At 46.9% G+C, this 23,829-nt stretch overlaps 1 protein-coding gene across 2 annotated transcripts in view; it reads right to left on the bottom strand.

Moving 5' to 3' along the window:
* The window catches only part of LOC122928258 (RUN and FYVE domain-containing protein 1-like), a 139,666-nt gene extending 118,289 nt beyond the window's left edge, over window positions 1-21,377 (bottom strand). For both annotated transcript variants that reach the window (XM_044280916.1, XM_044280917.1), the window contains exons 1-4: window positions 21,227-21,377; window positions 14,657-14,840; window positions 3,487-3,604; window positions 278-379 (exon numbers count right to left, since the gene is read on the bottom strand). In XM_044280916.1, coding sequence (XP_044136851.1) covers window positions 278-379; window positions 3,487-3,604; window positions 14,657-14,813 — 377 coding nt within the window. In that variant the 5' untranslated portion in view covers window positions 14,814-14,840; window positions 21,227-21,377. The remainder of the gene's footprint in view (window positions 1-277; window positions 380-3,486; window positions 3,605-14,656; window positions 14,841-21,226) is intronic.
* Between the last annotated feature and the right edge of the window lie 2,452 nt (window positions 21,378-23,829).

Raw genomic sequence — 23,829 nt, 5'->3', positions numbered from 1 at the left:
TATCTCAAAAATGGCTGAACATTTTTAATAAAGACGAACTGAAAAATTATTTTAGCCAAAAATGAGTACAATGCAATAGTAAAAAAATTGTCCCGAAGATGCCCATAAGTGCATCAGATTAGCTGTGTCTCATAGATCAACTTGGCCTATGCAAATGCCAGGAACTTTAACAATCACATATTTTAGCAATTAATACAAATTCTTTAAAACCCTTTAATTAGCAACTCATTTCACAGGAAAGAACATGAACACGCTTATCATGCTACACTAAGATTACCTTAGCAGATCCTTGTGATCAATAAGAACTTGCAAGTAATCAGCCAATTTCTTCTGCATCAATGAAAGGTGCAACCAGGCTCTTCCTCTACCAACAGAGGTCCTTGAAAACAAGAACTGTTAAGTGAGCTTAAAGAAATACCAGTTTACCATCAAAAATTTATTTTCCAAACTTTGATATTCAACAGTATGCACATATTTTAACATTAGGGTCATGTTCAGACATGGTACAACTGCTATACATTGTCATTTGCAATGATTTACAGCACAAAAGTCCATCCACATATGGTAAAAAAAAAATCCATGTGAGATTCAGGTCATTCTGCTGTGGATTTTCTCACAGAATTCACCTTTTCAGTGCAAGGGTGAAATCTGCCACAAAACCTGCATGTAACACAAAATATCAGATTATCTAGAAATTCTGTTTATCCAGAAGATGTTTCTGAAATACAATGAGTTTATGAATACCAGAAGCAGAAATGACCAATTATGACATTATAAAAGGGTCATCCAGCCTAATTAAAAAACTAATGGTAAAAAGCAGTAAGTTAAAGACCATGCGGGCATATCGCTAGGATATGCCCCCATTGTCCTTATAGGTGCGGGTCCCGCCGCTGGGAACCGCACCTATATCGAGAACGGAGCCCTGAAAGTGAAGGAGAGCACGCTACGCATGCGCAGCCGCCCTCGATTCATTTCTATGGGGCCGCCAAAAATAGCCGAGCACTGGCTCGGCTATTGCCGTCTGTCCCCATAGAAATGAATTGGAGAATGGGCCGCACATTCACTTCTATGGGAGAGGCGGGGATTTGCGCTTGGTGGTGGACAGACCCTGGGAAATCTGGGGTCCTCCAGCCACAGCGCTCCCCACTCTGTTTTTGATATAGGTGCGGGTCCCAGCGGTGGGACCCGCACCTATAAGACAATGGGGGCATATCCTAGCGATATGCCCCCATTGTCTAAGAGGGGAATACCCCTTTAATAAAAACATCTCTCATCTTTAAAGGGGTTATCCCATGACTAATGGGAAAAATTTGAATCAGACATCAAATAGTCTATGACCACCTCTTTCTAAGAAAGCTAGAACGAGTTCTGTACCTCACAAGGACCCAGAGATCTCCCCAATCATTGCGCTACTAGATTTATATCAAGCTGAAAGCTCAAGGGGAGTGTCTTTTCTGCTGCAGCTAAGGGGGTGTGTCCATGCTCTCCCCATCAAAGCTCAGGAGGCGTGTCTCAGCTCTCCCTATCACAGCTCAGGAGGCAGGTGAAGGATGAAACTGAGCATGTGCAGCCTTTTCAGTGAGCATGTCAAATAAGGAGAGAAAAAACAGCAGGTGGCGCTATACAGATAGCCAGTGAGTTATTCAATAAAACCTATGTTTTTAATTACAGGAAGTTACAAAAGTATTCAGATCCAGGTGCCGGTTTAAAAACTGTACAATATTTTTCGTGGGACAACCCCCTTTAAGGGTGGCTTCAGGGGCCTGGATGTATTTCTGGAGGGTAATAATATTACAGGCTATACTTACTAGAGATGGGTCGTTGATCCAGGGAGTTATTCTGACTGCCTGATTGGAGTCGGGAAGAAATATTTTCCCCCTGAAGTGGGGAAAATTGGCTTATAATGTAGTTAGAGAATTGGAGGAGGGTATATAGTGTATATAGATAGAGGAGTGGTGGGCATATAATGTATAGAGAGGGAAGTTTTCTGTCCTGCTCACATGTTCAGTTCCATCCTGCAACTTCCACCAGCCGTGGCAGAAAGGACACAGCCCTGAACTAAAAGTGTGAAATAAATCTAGCAGAGCAATTGGAGAAATAAATGTGGAGATCTCTGGATCCATGTGAGGTACAGGGCGTGTTCTAGCTTTGTTAGAAAGAGATTAGTGTGTACTATATGATGTCTGGTTTTCATTTTTTTACATTACTCATGGTTTAACACCTTTCAATGACCCAGAAGAACGTACAATGTATTCCTAGGATACATACTGGTGAGATCTATTTGAAGGTATCTAGATTAAAAAGTAGCGGCAATATACCGTATTTTTCGCCATATAAGACGCACTTTTTCCCCCCCAAAAGTGGGGGGAAAATAGCAGTGCGTCTTATACGGCGAATGTAGCCGATTTTGCTTAGTTTTCAATGATACACCCGCCGCGATGCCGTGCGGCGGGTATATCAGCTGTGAGGGAGGAGGGGCTGGGGGCGGCATCTGCATTTATAATGACAGCGGGGCCCGTGCAGTGACTGTATTCTACTACACGGGCCCCGCTTACTGTACAATCATATCCCTAATACCGTAGTTAATTGTTGTGTGCACTGCATGTAAAAGCATAATGAGCGATGATGAGCGCTATTACTTACAATTAGAAGCGCTTGCCGTTCGGAGCAGAGAGGAGGGAGGAGGCAGGCCGGGAGGACGGGCGCTGGCAGTGTGAGTCATACGTCACGCGCCTGCGCCGCCTGCTTCATGAATGAAGCAGGCGGCGTGGGCGCATGACGGATGACTCACACTGCCAGCGCCCGTCCTCCCGGCCTGCCTCCTGCCTCCTCCCTCCTCCCTGCTCCGAACGGCAAGCGCTTCTAATTGTAAGTAATAGCGCTCATCATCGCTCATTATGCTTTTACATGCAGTGCACACAACAATTAACTACGGTATTAGGGATATGATTGTACAGTAAGCGGGGCCCGTGTAGTAGAATACAGTCACTGCACGGGCCCCGCTGTCATTATAAATGCAGATGCGACCCCCACCCCCATTATAAAAGCAAATGCGACCCCCACACTTATGGAGGGGATCTGTGGATGACACATAGCATAAGATGCTATATATGTGTCATCCACAGATCCCCCCCATAACTGTCATACACAGATCCTCATAACAGCGCCATCCAGAGAGGATCCCCTATAAGTGTCACCCACAGATCCCCCATAACAGTGCGTCATCCACAGATCCCCATAACAGTGCATCACCCACAGACCACAATTAGTTCAAAATATTTTTTTTCTTATTTTCCTCCCCAAAAACCTAGGTGCGTCTTATACGCCGGTGCGTCTTATACGGCGAAAAATACGGTAGTTATATTTTAAAATTGAAAAGAACACCCTGTGAGAAAAACGGATTAATAATATATCCCCCTATATTACGCCAGATAAAACTGTCTGGAATACACAAAGCTTCAGTATGAGAAAAACTTGCTTGCTTACTTAATTTCCGGAAGATTGCGTATGTTTGTGAAGATGTCAAGTGACTCAGGGCAAAGCTTCTCTACCAGTTCCAAAGGACCAAAGAAGGATTTGTTCTGGCCAATGAAGCTCTTTTTAACTGCAAAAAAAGAAAATGTACTATTAAAAATGTATGTATATATTTTATATATTATATATATAACACTGGGCAGCACCGCAATCAAGACTGAAAAATAGGAGTGGCTAAGGTGCAATCCACCAACCAAATACATAAAAAAAAAGAAAAACTCCACGGCACTTACAAAAATAACGTATATATTTTATTCCACCAGATGCGACGTTTCGGTCCTTTCAATGGACCTTTCTCAAGCAATAACAATAATGGTGCATGTATAAATAGGAGACAATTAAGATAATAAACTAATAAAGTGCAAGAGTGCTCAAAACATTATATGATACTACATTCATATAGCAAACAAACACTGATATTACAATAATACAGTGAATTCATTCATAAATTACATTATATGTTGAAAATATGCCAAAGTGAATAATGACACATAATCAATAAAGTGCAAACATTTGTGACATTCCATATGTGCTAGAATAAAAACAGAATTACTGAATGAAGGGATTATACCTGGTCAGCATGGAGTCTCGCATGTAACATCTCCATGTCCAGAATACGCATGTGAGGAAGTGACCACAGCAGCGAGGGGCGATCATGTGCTCCAACTACATCACATGACCGCAATCACTATGGAGATTCTGTATACAATCTACGTAATTTCATGATGTACGGAGAAGGCGGTCGCGGGACATAATCAAATCACACGATCACACTCTCCAGAGATTCAAATATCCCGTCCCGGTGCCAGGGGAAGCACACACGTAGGCGAGAGGACAGACACCACTATCCATGGGTGTCCAATAACCACAGCGATCACCGCACATCAAAGGGGAGAACAACATGAAAGAAACTTAAAGGAGACATTGTACAAAGTGTTGTAATGAGACAGTGTGTCATGTCATGCACAGTTGTCCTGTCATCAGACTCTTTTCAGCACAAATATGCTATAGTTATTGCACCTAGAGGACACCATTATGGACCTCATAATATGGTGGATATCGTACCGCTCCCGCAATACAATACCACCATGAAAACAAATGTTGCATCTGGTGGAAAAGAATATGCATATTATTTCTGGAAGTGCCGTGGAGATTTATATAACATATATAGGGTGAGGCAAAAATCTGGACACACCCTTTTAACTGATGTCATTTGAAGAAAATTAACTTCCACTGTATGAAAATAGTCAGTCATTGGAGAAAACGTTTTTGCCCGCCATTTTGAAATCTGCCATATTAAACTCATCTCCGTTTTCTCCAATAGAAAGGGGGTTATGTGATATATCAATCTGGACCTATCGTTACATGTTTGGGAGGTTTTGCATCGCCGCCTCCCAAGACCCAAAACTTTTTTATTTTTCTTTGTACAGAGCTTTGTAAGGGCTTGATTTCAGCGTGTACGTTTCATTAGTATCATTCTGGGGTATAGAACACTTTTTAATTGCTTTTTTTTTTTTTGGGTGACGAACAAGAAAAAAAATATTACAATTTTTTTTTTCTATAACGTTCACCGTCTCTCCGGTGTCATCCAGAAAAACTGATTCGGTATTAATTTTTTTAGCATTTTTAAAAGGTCTGCGCATGTGCAGACCGGGGAGTCGGATACGTTTTGCCGGAACACAATGCCAGATCCGGCACTAATACACTTCAATGTAAATTAATGCCGGATTCGGCATTCCGGCAAGTGGTCAGTATTTTTGGCCGGAGAGAAAACTGCAGCATGCTGCGGTATTTTTTCCATCCAAAAAACATAAGGGGGACTGAACTGATGCATCCTGAATGGATTGCTCTCCATTCAGAATGCATTAGGATAAAACTGATCAGTTTTTTTCCGGTATTGAGCTCCTGTGACGGAACTCCATACCGGAAAACAAACCGCTAGTGTGAAAGTACCCTAAATTACAGACTGTCAGCTTTATTTGAGGGTATTTACATCCTAATCAGGTGAATGATGTAGGAATTACAGCAGTTTGCATATGTGCCTCCCACTTGTTAAGGGACCAAAAGTAATGGGACAATTGGCTTCTCAGCTGTTCCATGGCCAGGTGTGTGTTATTCCCTCATTATCCCAATTACAATGAGCAGATAAAAGGTCCAGAGTTCATTTCAAGTGTGCTATTTGCATTTGGAATCTGTTGCTGTCAACTCTCAAGATGAGATCCAAAGAGCTGTCACTATCAGTGAAGCAAGCCATCATTAGGCTGAAAAAAAGAAAACAAACCCATCAGAGAAATAGCATAACATTCTTAAAAAGAAAGAATGCAACGGTGAGCTCAGCAACACCAAAAGACCCAGAAGACCACTGAAAACAACTGTGGTGGATGACCGAAGAATTCTTTCCTTGTGAAGAAAACCTCCTTCACAACAGTTGGCCAGATCAAGAACACTCTCCAGGAGGTAGGTGTATGTGTGTCAAAGTCAACAATCAAGAGAAGACTTCACCAGAGTGAATACAGAAGGTTCACCACAAGATGTAAACCATTGGTGGCCTCAAAAACAGGAAGGCCAGATTAGAGTTTGCCAAACGACATCTAAAAAAACCTTCACAGTTCAGGAACAACATCCTATAGACAGATGAGACCAAGATCAACTTGTACTAGAGTGATGGGAAGAGAAGAGTATGGAGAAGGAAAGGAACTGCTCATGATCCTAAGCATACCACCTCATCAGTGAAGCATGGGGGGTGGTAGTGTCATGGCGTGGGCATGTATGGCTGCCAATGGAACTGGTTCTCTTGTATTTATTGATGATGTGACTGCTGACAAAAGCAGCAGGATGAATTCTGAAGTGTTTCGGGCAATATTATCTGCTCATATTCAGCCAAATGCTTCAGAACTCATTGAATGGCGCTTCACAGTGCAGATGGACAATGACCCAAAGCATACTGCATAAGCAACCAAAGAGTTCTTTAAGGGAAAGAAGTGGAATGTTATGCAATGGCCAAGTCAATCACCTGACCTGAATCCGATTGAGCATGCATTTCACTTGCTGAAGACAAAACTGAAGGGAAAATGCCCCAAGAACAAGCAGAAACTGAAGACAGTTGCAGTAGAGGCCTGGCAGAGCATCACAAGGGATGAAACCCAGCGTCTGGTGATGTCTATGCATTCCAGACTTAAGGCTGTAATTGACTGCAAAGGATTTGCAACCAAGTATTAAAAAGGGAAAGTTTAATTTATGATTATTAGTATTATGGCCCATTACTTTTGGTCCCTTAACAAGTAGGAGGCACATATGCAAACTGTTGTAATTCCTACACCGTTCGCCTGATTTGGATGTAAATACACTCAAATTAAAGCTGAGTCTGCAGTTAACCGCCTCCGGACCGCCTAACGCAGGATCGCGGTCCGGAGGCGGCAGTCCCAGACAGAGTCACGCATATATGCGTCATCTCGCAAGACGACGCGCTTAGCCGGCCCGCGCATGCGCATCGCGGGCGGGCAATAGTTCGAGGGGGGTCACGTCATCAGCTTGCCAGCCAATGATTTTTAAAAAAACGAATCAGAAGCCAGATAACACATTATATTTGTAAATATAATGTGTTAAATGGCTTCCCTGCTCCTCTGCTGGTCCTTTTGGTCGGTTGGTCTCAGCAGAGTGAGTAGCACCAAACACCACACATAGCCCCAGATCACCCCCCTGCACCCCAATTAACCCCTTGATCACCCCTTCTTGCCCCTGTCAATCACCTAGTGAAAGGAAAAAAGTGATCAGTGTAAACTGTCACTTTTTTTGTTCACTGGTATTGACTGATAGGTTTTAGGATAGTTTAGGCCCATTGGTTAGGTATCGCTAATCAGCATTTGTACTTTTATAGTATCTGTAAGTGATCAAAACTGATCACAGTCAGATCTATAATAGTATTAGTGTCACATTAGCTCGCCCTCCACCCAAAACGCAGTGTTTGCCCGATCAGGCCTGATCGGTCGCCCACACGTGCGTTCACCCACGCCCGCCCCGCCGCAGTGACAAAAAAAAATATATTTTTTGATCACTGCACAATCACTTTACAAGCGCTGCGGCGATAAAAAAAAATCAGTTTTGATATTTTTATCAACCGCAGCGGCCTACGGTACTTCGCTAGCCTCCCATTTGTAAGACAGGCTTGCTTTTTTTCTTGGGTAGTCTCAGGAAATACCCCTAAATTTAGTAGCCCAAATGTCAAACAGGGGGTATTCTTCTGAAGAGGCCTACAGGCTTCTGACCCAGTCGGATGAGGAATGGGAACCCTCATCTGATGAATCTAGCGGGTCAGAATATGAACCTGTAGAAAGCGGTGGCAGTCTGACACAAAGTTCAGACGAGGAGACTGAGGTCCCTGATAGCACCAGGCGTACCCGGCCCCGTGTCGCTAGACCACAGGTTGCGCAAGATCCGCTTCAAGGGCAGCAGAGTGGGGCTGGCGCTGTCGGATTACGTGGTGAGGCATACACCAGCAGCGCAGCCCTCCCTGGACCTAGTACCAGCACTGCCGTACAACATGGTGAAGTGGCGAGCACCAGAAGGGCAGTTGAAGCTGGTACGGTGGCACATGCAGTAGTTACCCTGTCACAGCCACCGCACAGACAGGCCCATAGACCCCTAGAATCCCTGAGGTGCTGGCAAATACCGATTGGCAGTCCCCAACTTCAGCCACACTATTAGTTCCCCCTTTCACCGCCCAGTCTGGAGTTCGGGTTGAGACAGCTCAGATCGGTTCGGCCCTGGGATTTTTTGAGCTGTTCTTGACTGCGGAGCTCTTGGACATAGTCGTGGCAGAAACAAACCGGTATGCCACACAATTTATAACCGCCAACCCGGGAAGCTATTATGCCCAGCCTTTCCGGTGGAAACCAGTCCAAGTTTCCGAATTAAAAAATTTTCTGGGCCTTCTCCTCAACATGGGTCTAACCAAAAAGCATGAATTGCGGTCATATTGGTCCACGAACCCAATTCATCACATGCCCATGTTCTCTGCTGCCATGTCCAGGGCACGATTTGAGGCCATCCTGCGTTTCCTGCACTTTAGCGACAACACCACCTCCTGTCCAGTGGCCACCCAGCTTTTGACCGGCTCCACAAAATTCGGCCCCTCATAGACCACTTCAACCAGAAATTTGCAGATCTGTATACCCCTGAGCAAAACATCTGCGTAGACGAGTCCCTAATACATTTTACCGGGCGCCTTGGCTTTAAACAATACATCCTAAGCAAGCGCGCCCGGTATGGGGTCAAATTGTATAAGCTCTGTGAAAGGGCCACAGGCTATACCCACAAATTTCGGATCTATGAGGGAAAAGATCAGACCCTGGAGCCGTGCTCTTCAGGCATTTGTTCCTAGAACAGATTGGCTGCTGTGGCACCGCACAAACTAGTCGCGCGGGCTTCCCCCAACGGCTCGTTACCACCCGTCTTGCAAGGGGGGAGAGGGCTGCCTTGTGTAACGAAGAACTGCTTGCGGTGAAATGGAGAGATAAGCGTGACGTTTACATGGTCTCCTCCATTCATGCAGGCACGACAATCCAAATTGAGCGAGCAACCAGTGTAATTGAAAGGCCCCTCTGTGTCCACCACTATAATTTGCTCATGGGAGGGGTGGACTTCAATGACCAGATGTTATCTCTGTATTTAGTTTCCCGACGCACCAGACGCTGGTATAAGAAGGTGTCTGTATATTTAATTCATTTGGCTGTATATAATAGTTTTGTTCTCTACAGTAAGGCTACAGGATCCTTCCTCAAATTTCAGGAAGAGATCATCGTGAACCTCCTGTACCCAGGAGGTTCCGTGGCCCCAACCACCAGTGTAGTGAGCCGTCTACACGAGCGACATTTCCCCAATGTCGTTGCTGGTACCTCAACCCAAGCGTCACCCCGAAAAAGATGTGTCTGTAGCAGGAGTGGAATAAGGCATGACACCCGCTATTTCTGTCCTGACTACCCTGACCACTCTGCCCTATGCTTTGGAGAGTGTTTCCGGAAGTACCACACACAGGTACACCTAGCATAGAGATTGCATCTCACCAGGACAGGCACACAGGGCTATTAGGGCCCACTCACACACAGCTGCTGCAAACCTCTCCTTTCACCTGGGACAAAGTGCATAATGTACTTCGCCACATCTTTGGGCGATTTGCGCTTTGCACATTGTCCCATGGGGAAGGAGAGGTTTGACCTATAAAAAGGTAAAAAAAAAATATATATATATCACCAGTAAGCAAAAAAGTTAACGTTCAGTTCAAAAAGTTAAAGTTTATATGTTCTGTTCAAAAGTTATTATAAAGTTAATAAAATTATTGCTTTGCGGCCTGGTTTTTTCTTTTTTGTTTTTGTTTTTTTTTACCTTCCAGGTGGACCAACCGATCGACTAGCTGCCGCACTGATGTGCATTCTGACAGAAGCATTGCGCTGCTGTCAGATTACACAAAAGTCGGTGTATAAGGCGCTGCAAGACGAGATTTCTCCTTTGCAGTAAAAGATAAGTTTGCCAAGGCTTATGAGCTGAGGAGGCGGCGCTGTTAATATGCTTTGGCAAACACTTTATATATATATATATATATATATATATATATATATATATATATATATATATATATATATATATACATCCATAAAAGAAGTTCAGGCAGCACTCCTGTCGTTTGCTCAGCCGTAGCTGTATGGTGCCAGCGGTGGTCCCTCGATTCAGGACGTAAAACAATGAAGAAAATCCACAGCACTCCTTGAAGTATAGAAAAAATGTGTAGTTTATTCACACATGTCAAATAAGACAACGTTTCGGTTCTCTCACAGAACCTTTTTCAAGGTTGACTTGAAAAAGGTTCTGTGAGAGAACCGAAACGTTGTCTTATTTGACATGTGTGAATAAACTACACATTTTTTCTATACTTCAAGGAGTGCTGCGGATTTTCTTCATTATTTTAAGTCCTGAATCGAGGGACCACCGCTGGCACCACACAGCTATAGCTGAGTAAACGACAGGAGTGCTGCCTGAACTTCTTTTATGGATCCTATATATATATATATATATATATATATATATATATATATATATATATATAAAAAAAAAAAAAAAAAATCCCGGCAATGATTTATTCATCCACATCGATTGATGTGAATGGAGAAATCGGGTTTGCCAGGGCATACGAGCTAAGTGGGTATGGATGTTGGGCAGAGCACCTATGTCCTGGCAGATGCCTTTCCCCTCCTTTTTTTTTTTGGGGCAGAGATTTTTTCATCCACATTGATCAATGCGAATGAAGAAATCTGTGCCGTTCATTTTTTCTTTCAGCCCAGAGGCTGAACGGAAAAAAAAAAATCTCATTACCTGTATGCTCAATATAAGGAGAATAGCAGAAACTCCTAATGCTGGCCATACATGTAATGATTGTGGAGACCCTCAAATGCCAGGGCAGTACAAACACCCCACAAATGACCCCATTTTGGAAAGAAGACACCCCAAGGTATTCGCTGAGGGGCATATTGAGTGCATGAAAGATTGAAATTTTTGTCTCAAGTTAGCGGAAACGGAGACTTTGTGAGAAAAAAAATAATAATCAATTTCCGCTAACTTGTGGCCCAATTTTTTTTTTTCTATGAACTCGGCATGCCCCTCATTGAATACCTTGGGGTGTCTTCTTTCCAAAATGGGGTCACATGTGGGGTATTTATACTGCCCTGGCTTTTTAGGGGCCCGAAAGCGTGAGAAGAAGTCTGGGATCCAAATGTCTAAAAATGCCCTCCTAAAAGGAATTTGGGCACCTTTGCGCATCTAGGCTGCAAAAAAGTGTCACACATCTGGTATCGCCGTACTCAGGAGAAGTTGGGGAATGTGTTTTGGTGTGTCATTTTACATATACCCATGCTGGGTGAGATAAATATCTTAGTCAAATGCCAACTTTGTATAAAAAAAAAAAATGGGAAAAGTTGTCTTTTGCCGAGATATTTCTCTCACCCAGCATGGGTATATGTAAAATGACACCCCAAAACACATTCCCCAACTTCTCCTGAGTACGGCAATACCACATGTGTGACACTTTTTTGCAGCCTAGGTGGGCAAATGGGCCCACATTCCAAAGAGCACCTTTCGGATTTCACAGGCCATTTTTTACACATTTTGGCCCCTAAAATGCCAGGGCAGTATAACTACCCCACAAGTGACCCCAAGGTATTTCATGATTGGCATAGTGAGTTCATGGAAGTTTTTTTTTTTTGTCACAAGTTAGTGGAATATGAGACTGTAAGGAAAAAAAAAAAAAAAAATCATCATTTTCCGCTAACTTGTGACAAAAAATAAAAAGCGAATACCTTAGGGTGTTTACTTTCCGAAATGGGGTCATTTGTGGGGTATTTCTACTGTCTGGGCATTGTAGAACCTCAGGAAACATGACAGGTGCTCAGAAAGTCAGAGCTGCTTCAAAAAGCAGAAATTCACATTTTTGTACCATAGTTTGTAAACACTATAACTTTTACCAAAACCATTTTTTTTTTGACCCAAACAAAAAAAAATTAAAAAAAAAAAAAAAAAAAAAAAAGCTTTTTAACCATTCACTTCTATAGTACATTTGTATTGTTAATGCAGTACAAATGTACGGTATTATCCTGTCAGTGCTATACTGAGTGTAACCAGCAGGCTGTGCCAGAGAGGCGCAAACTGCTAGGAATATACTGCAGACAGGCCTGGGCATTCCCTGGGTCCCCACCTTCCATGCAATCTCCATTCCTCTAAACCACTACTGACCACAGCATCTAAGTGGTTAAATAGCATGGTGCTCCTACTGGTCCAGACCATTAGAGCAAGAGCCCACCTCTTATGCGAGAGCTGAGCCCCCGCTCCCCACTACACTGAAGACCTCCTGTGCAGTGCTTAAAGGGGTTCTCCGGAAATTAAGAAAATGAAAACACTTAAAGGGGTTCTGCACTTTCATTTAACTGATGATCTATCCTCTGGATAGATCATCAGCTTCTGATCGGTGGGATCCAAAACCCGGGACCCCCGCCGATCAGCTGTTTGAGAAGGCAGCGTCGCTCCAGCAGCGCCGCGGCCTTCTCACTGTTTACCACAGGCCCAGTGATGTCACGACTTGTATCAACTGGCCTGGGCGGGGCTAAGCTCTGTTCACTTGAATGGAGCATAGTCGCGCCCACGCTAGTTGATACTAGTCGTGACGTCAGTGGGGGGGGGGGCGGCCCGGCGGTAAACAGTGAGAAGGCCGAGGCGCTGCTGGAGCGCCGCTGCCTTCTCAAACAGCTGAACGGCAGGGGTCCCGGGTGTCGACCCCCGCCGATCAGAAGCTGATGCTCTATCCCGAGGATAGATCATCAGTTAAATGAAAGTGCAGAACCCCTTTAAATATTGCTTTATAATGAACATATTCCCATTATTTATAATGGTTCGTTTTGTCTGGAGAGCAGTCATCAGGGAAAACAATATGGCCGCTGTCCTATTAGTACATACAAAACCTGTCCTAATCACACAGCAGGACAAGTTACTTCAGAACACTGAGCTAAAGAGCTGCCTCATTCACCTCCTTGAATACAACTGATAAGAACTTTAGCTGAATCCCTCAGGAATTTAGTTCATGAGGTGAAGTAGTACATAGAGGACGGACATGACAGACTGTGGTAATGTGGGGCTGTGGTAATGGTAACTGCATACAAGTGCTGATGCTCATTATCCTCTCAAGTTTTCTCGTCCTCTCTATTCTCACAGAGATTAACCTGTATTCAGGATCCCAATTCCTGACAAGTAGAGCAGAGAACAGGATGAGGCAGCTCTTTAGCTCAGTGTTATGAAGTAACTTGTGCTCCTGTGCGATTAGGACAGGTTCTGTGCGTACTAATCAGACGGCAGCCATTTTATTTCCCCTAATGATTGCTCCCTAGATTAAATGAGCCATTATAACTAATGAACGGTATTTGGGAATATATTTATTATAAAATAATATTGAAGTATTTTCATTTTCCTACTTCCAGGAGAACCCCTTTAATGAAGACCGTCGTAAAAAGCGGTGGCCTAGAATAAAGCCAATTAGGGTCCATTCACATGTCCGTAAAATGGGTCCTCATCTGTTCCGCAAATTGCAGAATGGGTGCGGACCCATTCATTCTCTATGGGGCAGGAATGGATGCGGACAGCACACAGTGTGGTGTCCGCATCCGCATTTCCGGAGCGCACCTCCGATCTCCCGGTCCGCGGCTCTGGAAAAAATAGAACATGTCCTATTCTTGTCCGCAATTGTGGACAAGAATAGGCAGTTCTATGGGGGTGCCGGCCGGGTGTATGGACCCTTAATGACCGCCGTAAATATACGTACCGGTGGTCATTAAGGGGTTAAAGTAGTGCCACGAAAAATGTCCTATATTATTCCAACCAGTACCTGAATACTTTCGAAATTGCATGCAATACCAATGTTTGTATAGCCACTAAGCTAGTCAATAAGTAAAATGTATCTGTATAGCACCACCTGCTGTTTGATTTTTCTTATTTCTCCATCCACCTCACTGAGGTGGCCACATGCGCTCAGTTTAAATTTTCAACTGTCACCAACTATATAATCTGTTCGAAGCTGTGGGAGTTACAGGTAAAGAACTGTAGGAGAAAGGATATGCTCCAGAGTTAGGACACCCCCGAGCTGTCAGCTTGAAATAAATTTAGCAGAGCAATTAGAGCAATGAATGGGGAGATCACTGGTTCTCTGTGAGGTTTGTGAGAAAGGTATTGTCATGTACGATATGATATCTGATTTTTTTCTTTTAATATCAATAATGGCACAGGGTTAAAAATAAAATCAAACAGCATCCAAAAGATCCATCTGCTATTCTTCCCATCAAAAGTGATGTAATGCAGACAGGGGCTCCGAACAGAGCCGTGACCACACATGTAAGCATGGCCTGAACGTGGACTAACACAGAGATGTCACGTCCACAGGAACTGTATCTTCAATCACTGACATCTTTACAATGTAAATGATCTGTAAGGCCTTGTTCAAATGGTCCACCCTCAAAATCTGCAACTAGTCCAATGTAAAAATCGGTGATTTGGGGCACACTGTGGATCTCCCAGTGTCCAGGACAGGGTTTACCTTTTAAGCCATGCTTCAGGCAGTGCTCCAGCACAAAGAAAAACTGCTGCAGCGGAGGGAAATCAGAATCCAGACTTCTGTCCAGATTGAGAGCCGACTGGATCAAGACCTTTATAGTAATCTTCATTATATTCATTAAGTTGGCCCGTTCATCCATCTTGATTCGGGTATGCTTCCTCTGCGCCTGTCACATTACACCAGAGACTTCTGTTATTTTACAAACCACAGAGCAGTATACGTCATCTCAGCTGATTTTACACATTCAATTCATATCCAGTTTCCCAACAAAATAGGAAATCCATTAAAGGGTATCTGTCAGCAGAATTGTCTCATGTTCATATGTGCCCGCATTGCTGTGAAAAAAGAAATGTTAATATATGCAAATGAGCCGCTAGGAGCAACGGGGGCGGTGCCATTACACCTAGAGGCTCTGCTCTGTCCGTACCTGCTGCACCCTCTCCACTTTGAAAACACCTGGCCCTGTCAAAGTGCAGTTGCAGAGAAAGCAGAACCTTCAAAAGCAGAGCAAAATAGAAAAAAATTATGTGAAAGCCAAAGTGAAAACCTACAAATTGGTATGCCAGTCCGGGAAACTGACATAAGTCCTCACAATATACAGACTGGCCATAGATCCTACAGAGAAATTTCCCACGGCCACCGGCCAGCCATAACAACTGATGCTCTCAGCAGTAATTAATACTAAGAACATCTGCTACTAATGCACCTGGGTGGCTGGCAGAAGACAGTGCCCTCCTGCATTTAACTGTATTGCTATTCTCTGGACGGTGATAAAGTTTAATGCTGCTGCAGGGGCTGCAGTATTTTGTGCTGCGCTGTGTATTTGGTTCTGCTGGGGCAGTATTTTGTGCTGTACTGTGTATTTGGTTCTGCTGGGGCAGTATTTTGTGCTGCACTGGGCTGCAGTATTTTGTGCTGCACTGTGTATTTGGTTCTGCAGGGGCTGCAGTATTTTGTGCTGCACTGGGCTGCAGTATTTTGTGCTGCACTGTGTATTTGGTTCTGCAGGGGCTGCAGTATTTTGTGCTGCACTGTGTATTTGGTTCTGCAGGGGCTGCAGTATTTTGTGCTGCACTGTGTATTTGGTTCTGCTGGGGCAGTATTTTGTGCTGCACTGTGTATTTGGTTCTGCTGGGGCAGTATTTCGGGCCCTGACTTCTGTCAATTTAGGCCTCTTTCACATGGGCTCCAGATTTGCTCCGGATGCATCGCATGTGCATTGCGGGAAACCCGCGTGAGTAGGCACGCAATTTCAGTCAGTTTTGACTGCGATTGCGTTTGGATGTTCAGTTTTTTCCGCGCGCGTGCAATGTGTTTTGCACGCGCATGAGAGAAAACTGAATGTGGTACCCAGACCCGAACCCGGACTTCTTCACTGAAGTTTGGCTTTGGGTTAGGTGTTCTATTCATTTTATCATTTTCCCTTATAACATGGTTATAAGGGAAAATAATAGCATTCTGAACAAAGAATGATTACTAAAATGTGGATTAAGGGGTTAAAAACAAAAAAAAAATAACTCACCTCATCCAATTGATTGCGCAGCCGGCATCGTCTTCTTTTGGGACCTGCAAAAGGATCTTTGATGACGTAATGGTGCTCACCACGTGGTGAGCGCGGTGACGGCAGCGCAGGTCCTGCTGAATGAAGATAGAAAATCTTTCTATCTTCATTCAGCAGGACCTGCGCTGACGTCACCGCAATTACGTCATCAAAGGTCCTTTTGCAGGTCCTTTAAGAAGAAGAAAGAAGACTATGCTCGAACAAGAGGATGAGGTGAGTTATTTTTTATTTTTTTAACCCCTAAAGCCACATTTTAGTAATCATTCTGTATTAAGAATGCTATTATTTTCCCTTATAGCCATGTTATAAGGGGAAATAATACAGTGAATTGACTTTAATCAATTTACTAACATCATCTACTAGAAACCATGCGTGAAAAATCGCACCGCATCCTCACTTGTTTGCGGATGCTTGCGATTTTCACGCAGACCCATTCACTTCCATGGGGCCTGCGTTGCGTGAAAAACGCAGAATATAGAACATGCTGTGATTTTCACGCAACGCACAAGTGATGCGTGAAAATCACCGCTCATCTGCACAGCCCCATAGAAGTGAATGGGTCCGGATTCAGTGTGGGTGCAATGCGTTCACCTCACGCATCGCACCTGTGTGGAATTCTCGCCCGTGTGAAAGGGGCCTTAAGCTCCCAATCGGCCCTTGAAGGCACATGATAATGTGTTCACATCTACATTTCTGACTGCACTGAATTATATTGAGATTCATCAGCTCTCACTGATGTGTCTACAGTTATGCCAGAAAAAAACGATGCGGTAAATAGAGGTGTTAGCGGAGCCTCTGAGGCATATGTAAACATGGACCCCCACCTCCAATTCTCGGTATGTAAGCCAGCTGGGTGACAGTACTATCTGCCCTCTCCAGCCAACACGAGCTCTGCCCCAACGCCATCCATGGCCTGCAGCGTGAATAACAGTGTAAAACTCCAGAGGCTGACTGACTGTTGTCAGTGATTTCCATCAGTAGTTGTGAGCCAAAACCAGGACTGGAGCCTCCACAGACATAAGGTATAAGGGAAAGATCTGCTCCTGTTCTGTGTTTAGAGCCGCACCTGGTTTTAGCTCAAAATCACTGACTGTGAATAAGGGCTCATTCACACGGCCGTATGCTGTCCGTAAAAATACTGAATGCTATCCGTTTTTTTGCGGATCCGGAAAAAAAAAAAAGATCTGCAAAAAAACTGATAGCATTCACTATTTTTGCAGACCCATAGACTGATTTTCACAGACAAGTATAGGACATGTTTCATTTGTTTTGCCGAACCGTGGAATAGAAAAGGGCCCTATAGAAGTGAATGGGTCAGCATCTAATCCGCAAAAAAACGGATCCGCATTTTTGTGGATAGCATACGGCCGTCTGAATAAGCCCTAAGGCCTAATTCTGGACTTGACAGCAATGTATTAGCACAGACCAGGATCCATGATAGCATCAGGCATGCAGCATAGAGCCTCACCTACTGAGTTACACAATGGATGTCAAGTTGTCACCTGCTTTCCCAGGGCTGTACCTGACTGAAATAAAAAAGCATGCCAGAACTAATGGCCACACATGAACAGTCCAGATGTAAAGTAAATTGTGGCCCTCTCACACTACACAATTAGAGCCCCATAGCCAGGATCGGGTGTGCAGCTAGATAATGCGTAGGATGCAAACACTGCAGCATTTACTACATCGAGTGGCTAACAGGATATAAAGAAGAACCACCAGTACATTCCAAATGCCAGCTGGGAAGGGGCAGTGACCCTGAGCCACTGTACCGCCAGCTGCGAGAGGGCAGTGATCCTGAGCCACTGTACTGCCAGCTGTGAGAGGGCAGTCACCCTGAGCCACTGTACCGCCAGCTGCGAGAGGGCAGTGATCCTGAGCCACTGTACCGCCAGCTGCGAGAGGGCAGTCACCCTGAGCCACTGTACCGCCAGCTGCGAGAGGGCAGTGACCCTGAGCCACTGTACCGCCAGCTGCGAGAGGGCAGTGACCCTGAGCCACTGTACCGCCAGCTGCGAGAGGGCAGTGACCCTGAGCCACTGTACCGCCAGCTGCGAGAGGGCAGTGACCCTGAGCCACTGTACCGCCAGCTGCGAGAGGGCAGTGACCCTGAGCCACTGTACCGCCAGCTGCGAGAGGGCAGTGACCCTGAGCCACTGTACCGCCAGCTGCGAGAGGGCAGTGACCCTGAGCCACTGTACCGCCAGCTGCGAGAGGGCAGTGACCCTGAGCCACTGTACCGCCAGCTGCGAGAGGGCAGTGACCCTGAGCCACTGTACCGCCAGCTGCGAGAGGGCAGTGACCCTGAGCCACTGTACCGCCAGCTGCGAGAGGGCAGTGACCCTGAGCCACTGTACCGCCAGCTGCGAGAGGGCAGTGACCCTGAGCCACTGTACCGCCAGCTGCGAGAGGGCAGTGACCCTGAGCCACTGTACCGCCAGCTGCGAGAGGGCAGTGACCCTGAGCCACTGTACCGCCAGCTGCGAGAGGGCAGTGACCCTGAGCCACTGTACCGCCAGCTGCGAGAGGGCAGTGACCCTGAGCCACTGTACCGCCAGCTGCGAGAGGGCAGTGACCCAGAGCCACTGTACCGCCAGCTGCGAGAGGGCAGTGACCCAGAGCCACTGTACCGCCAGCTGCGAGAGGGCAGTGACCCTGAGCCACTGTACCGCCAGCTGCGAGAGGGTAGTGACCCTGAGCCACTGTACCGCCAGCTGTGAGAGGGCAGTGACCCTGAGCCACTGTGCCACCAGCTGTGAGAGGGCAGTGACCCTGAGCCACTGTACTGCCAGCTGTGAGAGGGCAGTGACCCTGAGCCACTGTACTGCCAGCTGTGAGAGGGCAGTCACCCTGAGCCACTGTACCGCCAGCTGTGAGAGGGCAGTGACCCTGAGCCACTGTACCGCCAGCTGTGAGAGGGCAGTGATCCTGAGCCACTGTACTGCCAGCTGTGAGAGGGCAGTCACCCTGAGCCACTGTACCGCCAGCTGTGAGAGGGCAGTGATCCTGAGCCACTGTACTGCCAGCTGTGAGAGGGCAGTCACCCTGAGCCACTGTACCACCAGCTGTGAGAGGGCAGTGACACTGAGCCACTGTACTGCCAGCTGTGAGAGGGCAGTGACCCTGAGCCACTGTGCCACCAGCTGTGAGAGGGCAGTGACCCTGAGCCACTGTACTGCCAGCTGTGAGAGGGCAGTCACCCTGAGCCACTGTACCGCCAGCTGCGAGAGGGCAGTGACCCTGAGCCACTGTACCGCCAGCTGCGAGAGGGTAGTGACCCTGAGCCACTGTACCGCCAGCTGTGAGAGGGCAGTGACCCTGAGCCACTGTGCCACCAGCTGTGAGAGGGCAGTGACACTGAGCCACTGTACTGCCAGCTGTGAGAGGGCAGTGACCCTGAGCCACTGTGCCACCAGCTGTGAGAGGGCAGTGACCCTGAGCCACTGTACTGCCAGCTGTGAGAGGGCAGTCACCCTGAGCCACTGTACCGCCAGCTGCGAGAGGGCAGTGACCCTGAGCCACTGTACCGCCAGCTGCGAGAGGGTAGTGACCCTGAGCCACTGTACCGCCAGCTGTGAGAGGGCAGTGACCCTGAGCCACTGTGCCACCAGCTGTGAGAGGGCAGTGACCCTGAGCCACTGTACTGCCAGCTGCGAGAGGGTAGTGACCCTGAGCCACTGTACCGCCAGCTGTGAGAGGGCAGTGACCCTGAGCCACTGTGCCACCAGCTGTGAGAGGGCAGTGACACTGAGCCACTGTACTGCCAGCTGTGAGAGGGCAGTGACCCTGAGCCACCAGCTGTGAGAGGGCAGTGATCCTGAGCCACTGTACTGCCAGCTGTGAGAGGGCAGTGATCCTGAGCCACTGTACCACCAGCTGTGAGAGGGCAGTGACACTGAGCCACTGTACTGCCAGCTGTGAGAGGGCAGTCACCCTGAGCCACTGTACCGCCAGCTTTGAGAGGGCAGTGACACTGAGCCACTGTACTGCCAGCTGTGAGAGGGCAGTGACCCTGAGCCACCAGCTGTGAGAGGGCAGTGATCCTGAGCCACTGTACTGCCAGCTGTGAGAGGGCAGTGATCCTGAGCCACTGTACCACCAGCTGTGAGAGGGCAGTGACACTGAGCCACTGTACTGCCAGCTGTGAGAGGGCAGTCACCCTGAGCCACTGTACCACCAGCTGTGAGAGGGCAGTGACACTGAGCCACTGTACTGCCAGCTGTGAGAGGGCAGTCACCCTGAGCCACTGTACCACCAACTGTGAGAGGGCAGTGATCCTGAGCCACTGTACTGCCAGCTGTGAGAAAGCAGTGACCCTGAGCCACTGTACCACCAGCTGTGAGAGGGCAGTGACACTGAGCCACTGTACTGCCAGCTGTGAGAGGGCAGTCACCCTGAGCCACTGTACCACCAACTGTGAGAGGGCAGTGATCCTGAGCCACTGTACTGCCAGCTGTGAGAAAGCAGTGACCCTGAGCCACTGTACCACCAGCTGTGAGAGGGCAGTGATCCTGAGCCACTGTACCGCCAGCTGCGAGAGGGCAGTGACCCTGAGCCACTGTACCGCCAGCTGTGAGAGAGCAGTGACCCTAAGGCACTGTACTGCCAGCTGTGAGAGAGCAGTGACCCTAAGGCACTGTACTGCCAGCTGTGAGAGGGTAGTGAACCCTAAGCCACTGTACTGCCAGCTGTGAGAGGGCAGTGACCCTAAGTCACTGTACCACCAGCTGTGAGAGGGTAGTGAACCCTAAGCCACTGTACCGCCAGCTGTGAGAGGGTAGTGAACCCTAAGCCACTGTACTGCCAGCTGTGAGAGGGCAGTGACCCTAAGCCACTGTACCACCAGCTGTGAGAGGGTAGTGAACCCTAAGCCACTGTACCGCCAGCTGTGAGAAGAAAGTGATCCTAAGCCATTGCTGTAATGAATATACATAGGTGAAGAGCGCATTTTTCCACAATTGCCGGAGACATACGCTGCCACGGTCACTGACCTCTTGTGAACGCAAAAGTTCTAAACCTGAAGTCCACTCAGGGGCTAGCAGTCCATCACAGGAAAACAAGCAAGCAGCTCCGCCCAGTCACTGCTACGGGTCTCTTCCAGGGACATTTCTCGCTGCTATTGGGTAGAAGGACCTGTGATGATGTCATGGGTCCAGTCACGTGCCGGCCTGTGGCGCTCTGATGAAAGCGGTAGTGCGGTGCCGGAAGACTAGGGCGCTGCTACACATGGCGGTGCTGCTTCGTTTTTAGCATCGACATAGCGTTTATCCCTGGAAGATAACGCACCATAAACACGACTATGTTGTTCTGTATAAACCTCACTTTTTCTTTCTTGCTGCATCCAAAGCGCCAGGACGTGTGGCAGAACCCGTAGTCGGTCGGCATTGTAAAGGGTTGCACCTTCAGTACAGTGGGCCATTAACAATGCAGACCCAGGGCGGGATAGAGAGCTGCCCAAAGGTCCCTGAGGGAGAGGTGCCAGTAGGCGACTGCTGCACCCAATCCCCATCCTCTGGTGTAATGCTGAGGACAGTGATTGGTTTCAGCAGTCATGCGCCACTGCTGCAGCCAATCCCCATCCTCTGGTGTAATGCTGAGGACAGTGATTGGTTTCAGCAGTCATGCGCCACTGCTGCAGCCAATCCCCATCCTCTGGTGTAATGCTGAGGACAGTGATTGGTTTCAGCAGTCATGCGCCACTGCTGCAGCCAATCCCCATCCTCTGGTGTAATGCTGAGGACAGTGATTGGTTTCAGCAGTCATGCGCCACTGCTGCAGCCAATCCCCATCCTCTGGTGTAATGCTGAGGGCAGTGATTGGTTTCAGCAGTCATGCGCCACTGCTGCAGCCAATCCCCACCCTCTGGTGTAATGCTGAGGACAGTGATTGGTTTCAGCAGTCATGCGCCACTGCTGCAGCCAATCCCCATCCTCTGGTGTAATGCTGAGGGCAGTGATTGGTTTCAGCAGTCATGCGCCACTGCTGCAGCCAATCCCCACCCTCTGGTGTAATGCTGAGGACAGTGATTGGTTTCAGCAGTCATGCGCCACTGCTGCAGCCAATCCCCATCCTCTGGTGTAATGCTGAGGGCAGTGATTGGTTTCAGCAGTCATGCGCCACTGCTGCAGTTTCTAAATAGTGGCAGGAAGATAACGGTACGTCACCCCCACAGCTTGTAAATGAGCACCAGTTGCTGACCACCCATTGACTGTAAAAGTCAGGGTGTCTGGTCAAAGACCACGCTTGGTCCAGCTACTGGGGGGGAGGGCGCCATGGAGAAGGCACAAGGCCTGCCCTGGCCCCAGCTATCGTGGGTCTGCAGTGAGGTGTAGTACTGTACAGCCTCTCTGGGGGCACCCTGTAACGGATAGGAGAAATTAGCAGTAAAAAAAAATAAGTTCAATGTCCTTCAAAGGTCTTGTATAACCTTATAGGAGGCACAAAGTGTAAAATACAAAAAAATTGTGTTTTAAAAAAAATAATAATAAAAGTTTCAAGTGTAAAAAATGCCCCCTTTCCCTAATAAAGTCAATACAATCAAGATTGTAAAAATAGACATATTTGGTATCCCTCTTTCGGTATGACCATATGTATCACAGGTTATGTGATCAGTAGGGGGCGATATAAATACTCAGGCACTTCAGGGTGAGCATTATAACAGTAGGGGGCAATATAAATATGGGGGCATTTTAAATTCAGGGCACATTAGGCGTTCTTTTTACTACTGGGGCTCTATAGAAGGGATATCCGCATTATTTCTACTAAGAGCACTGTGGGAGCCTTATTACTACCGAGGGTTCTGTAGATAGCTTTATTACCACTGGGGGAACACTAGGGGTTTTATTTCTACTGGGGGCTCTATAAGGGCATTATTATTACTGGAGGGCTCTTCTACTAATGGAGGCACTCTTGGGGAGCACTATCACTGTTGGGGGCACTGTAGGGAACAGTATTACTAATGAGGGCATTCTATAAGGGAATTACTATTGGTGGGACTATGAGGAGCACTATTACTATGGGGAAGATTATCTGTATGACTCTTATTTTTCTTCAGGAAAGTATTTGGGGGTACAGAAAAGTGAGGAACCTAAGATGTCCGTGTGTCACACTCTGCAGAGACGAGGCGGCTGAGAGAAGCTGTCCAGACAGAATGGAGAAGATGATGACAGAGAAGATCTACATGAGAGGAGACCTCCCCTGGGAGGCACTGAATGTGAGCGGTACTTGCTGCTATATAGCAAGTACAGTAAAATGTCTTCAGTGCTAGTGTTTGCGGTGGTGGGTGGGTTGGGGTCTGTTGGTCGAATTAGAGAATTGGTCAATATGCATTGGGGCTTGAGCCCCGGATCTTTTGAGACCCTAGCAACGCACCTGGTATATAGCAACGCAAAATATAACTGCTCCTAAAAGTCTAAACCTTCTAATGGCCTAACAAATAAAATGACATTTACAAAATGATGCCAACATAAAGTAGATATCTACAGATAAACTTTGTAGCCACCTGCTTTTGTAGCTGTGGATAGGGTTCCCAGCCCCTCAACTTTGTGTAGTAAAATCACAGCAAAAGTATTTGTGAAAGTTGATTATATTTTTA

The sequence above is a fragment of the Bufo gargarizans genome, chromosome 2, assembly GCF_014858855.1.
Source record: "Bufo gargarizans isolate SCDJY-AF-19 chromosome 2, ASM1485885v1, whole genome shotgun sequence".
NCBI classification, from domain to species: Eukaryota; Metazoa; Chordata; class Amphibia; order Anura; family Bufonidae; genus Bufo; species Bufo gargarizans.
The sequence above is the reverse complement of the archived record's forward strand: the minus strand, read 5'-3'. Positions and strand labels throughout refer to the sequence as shown.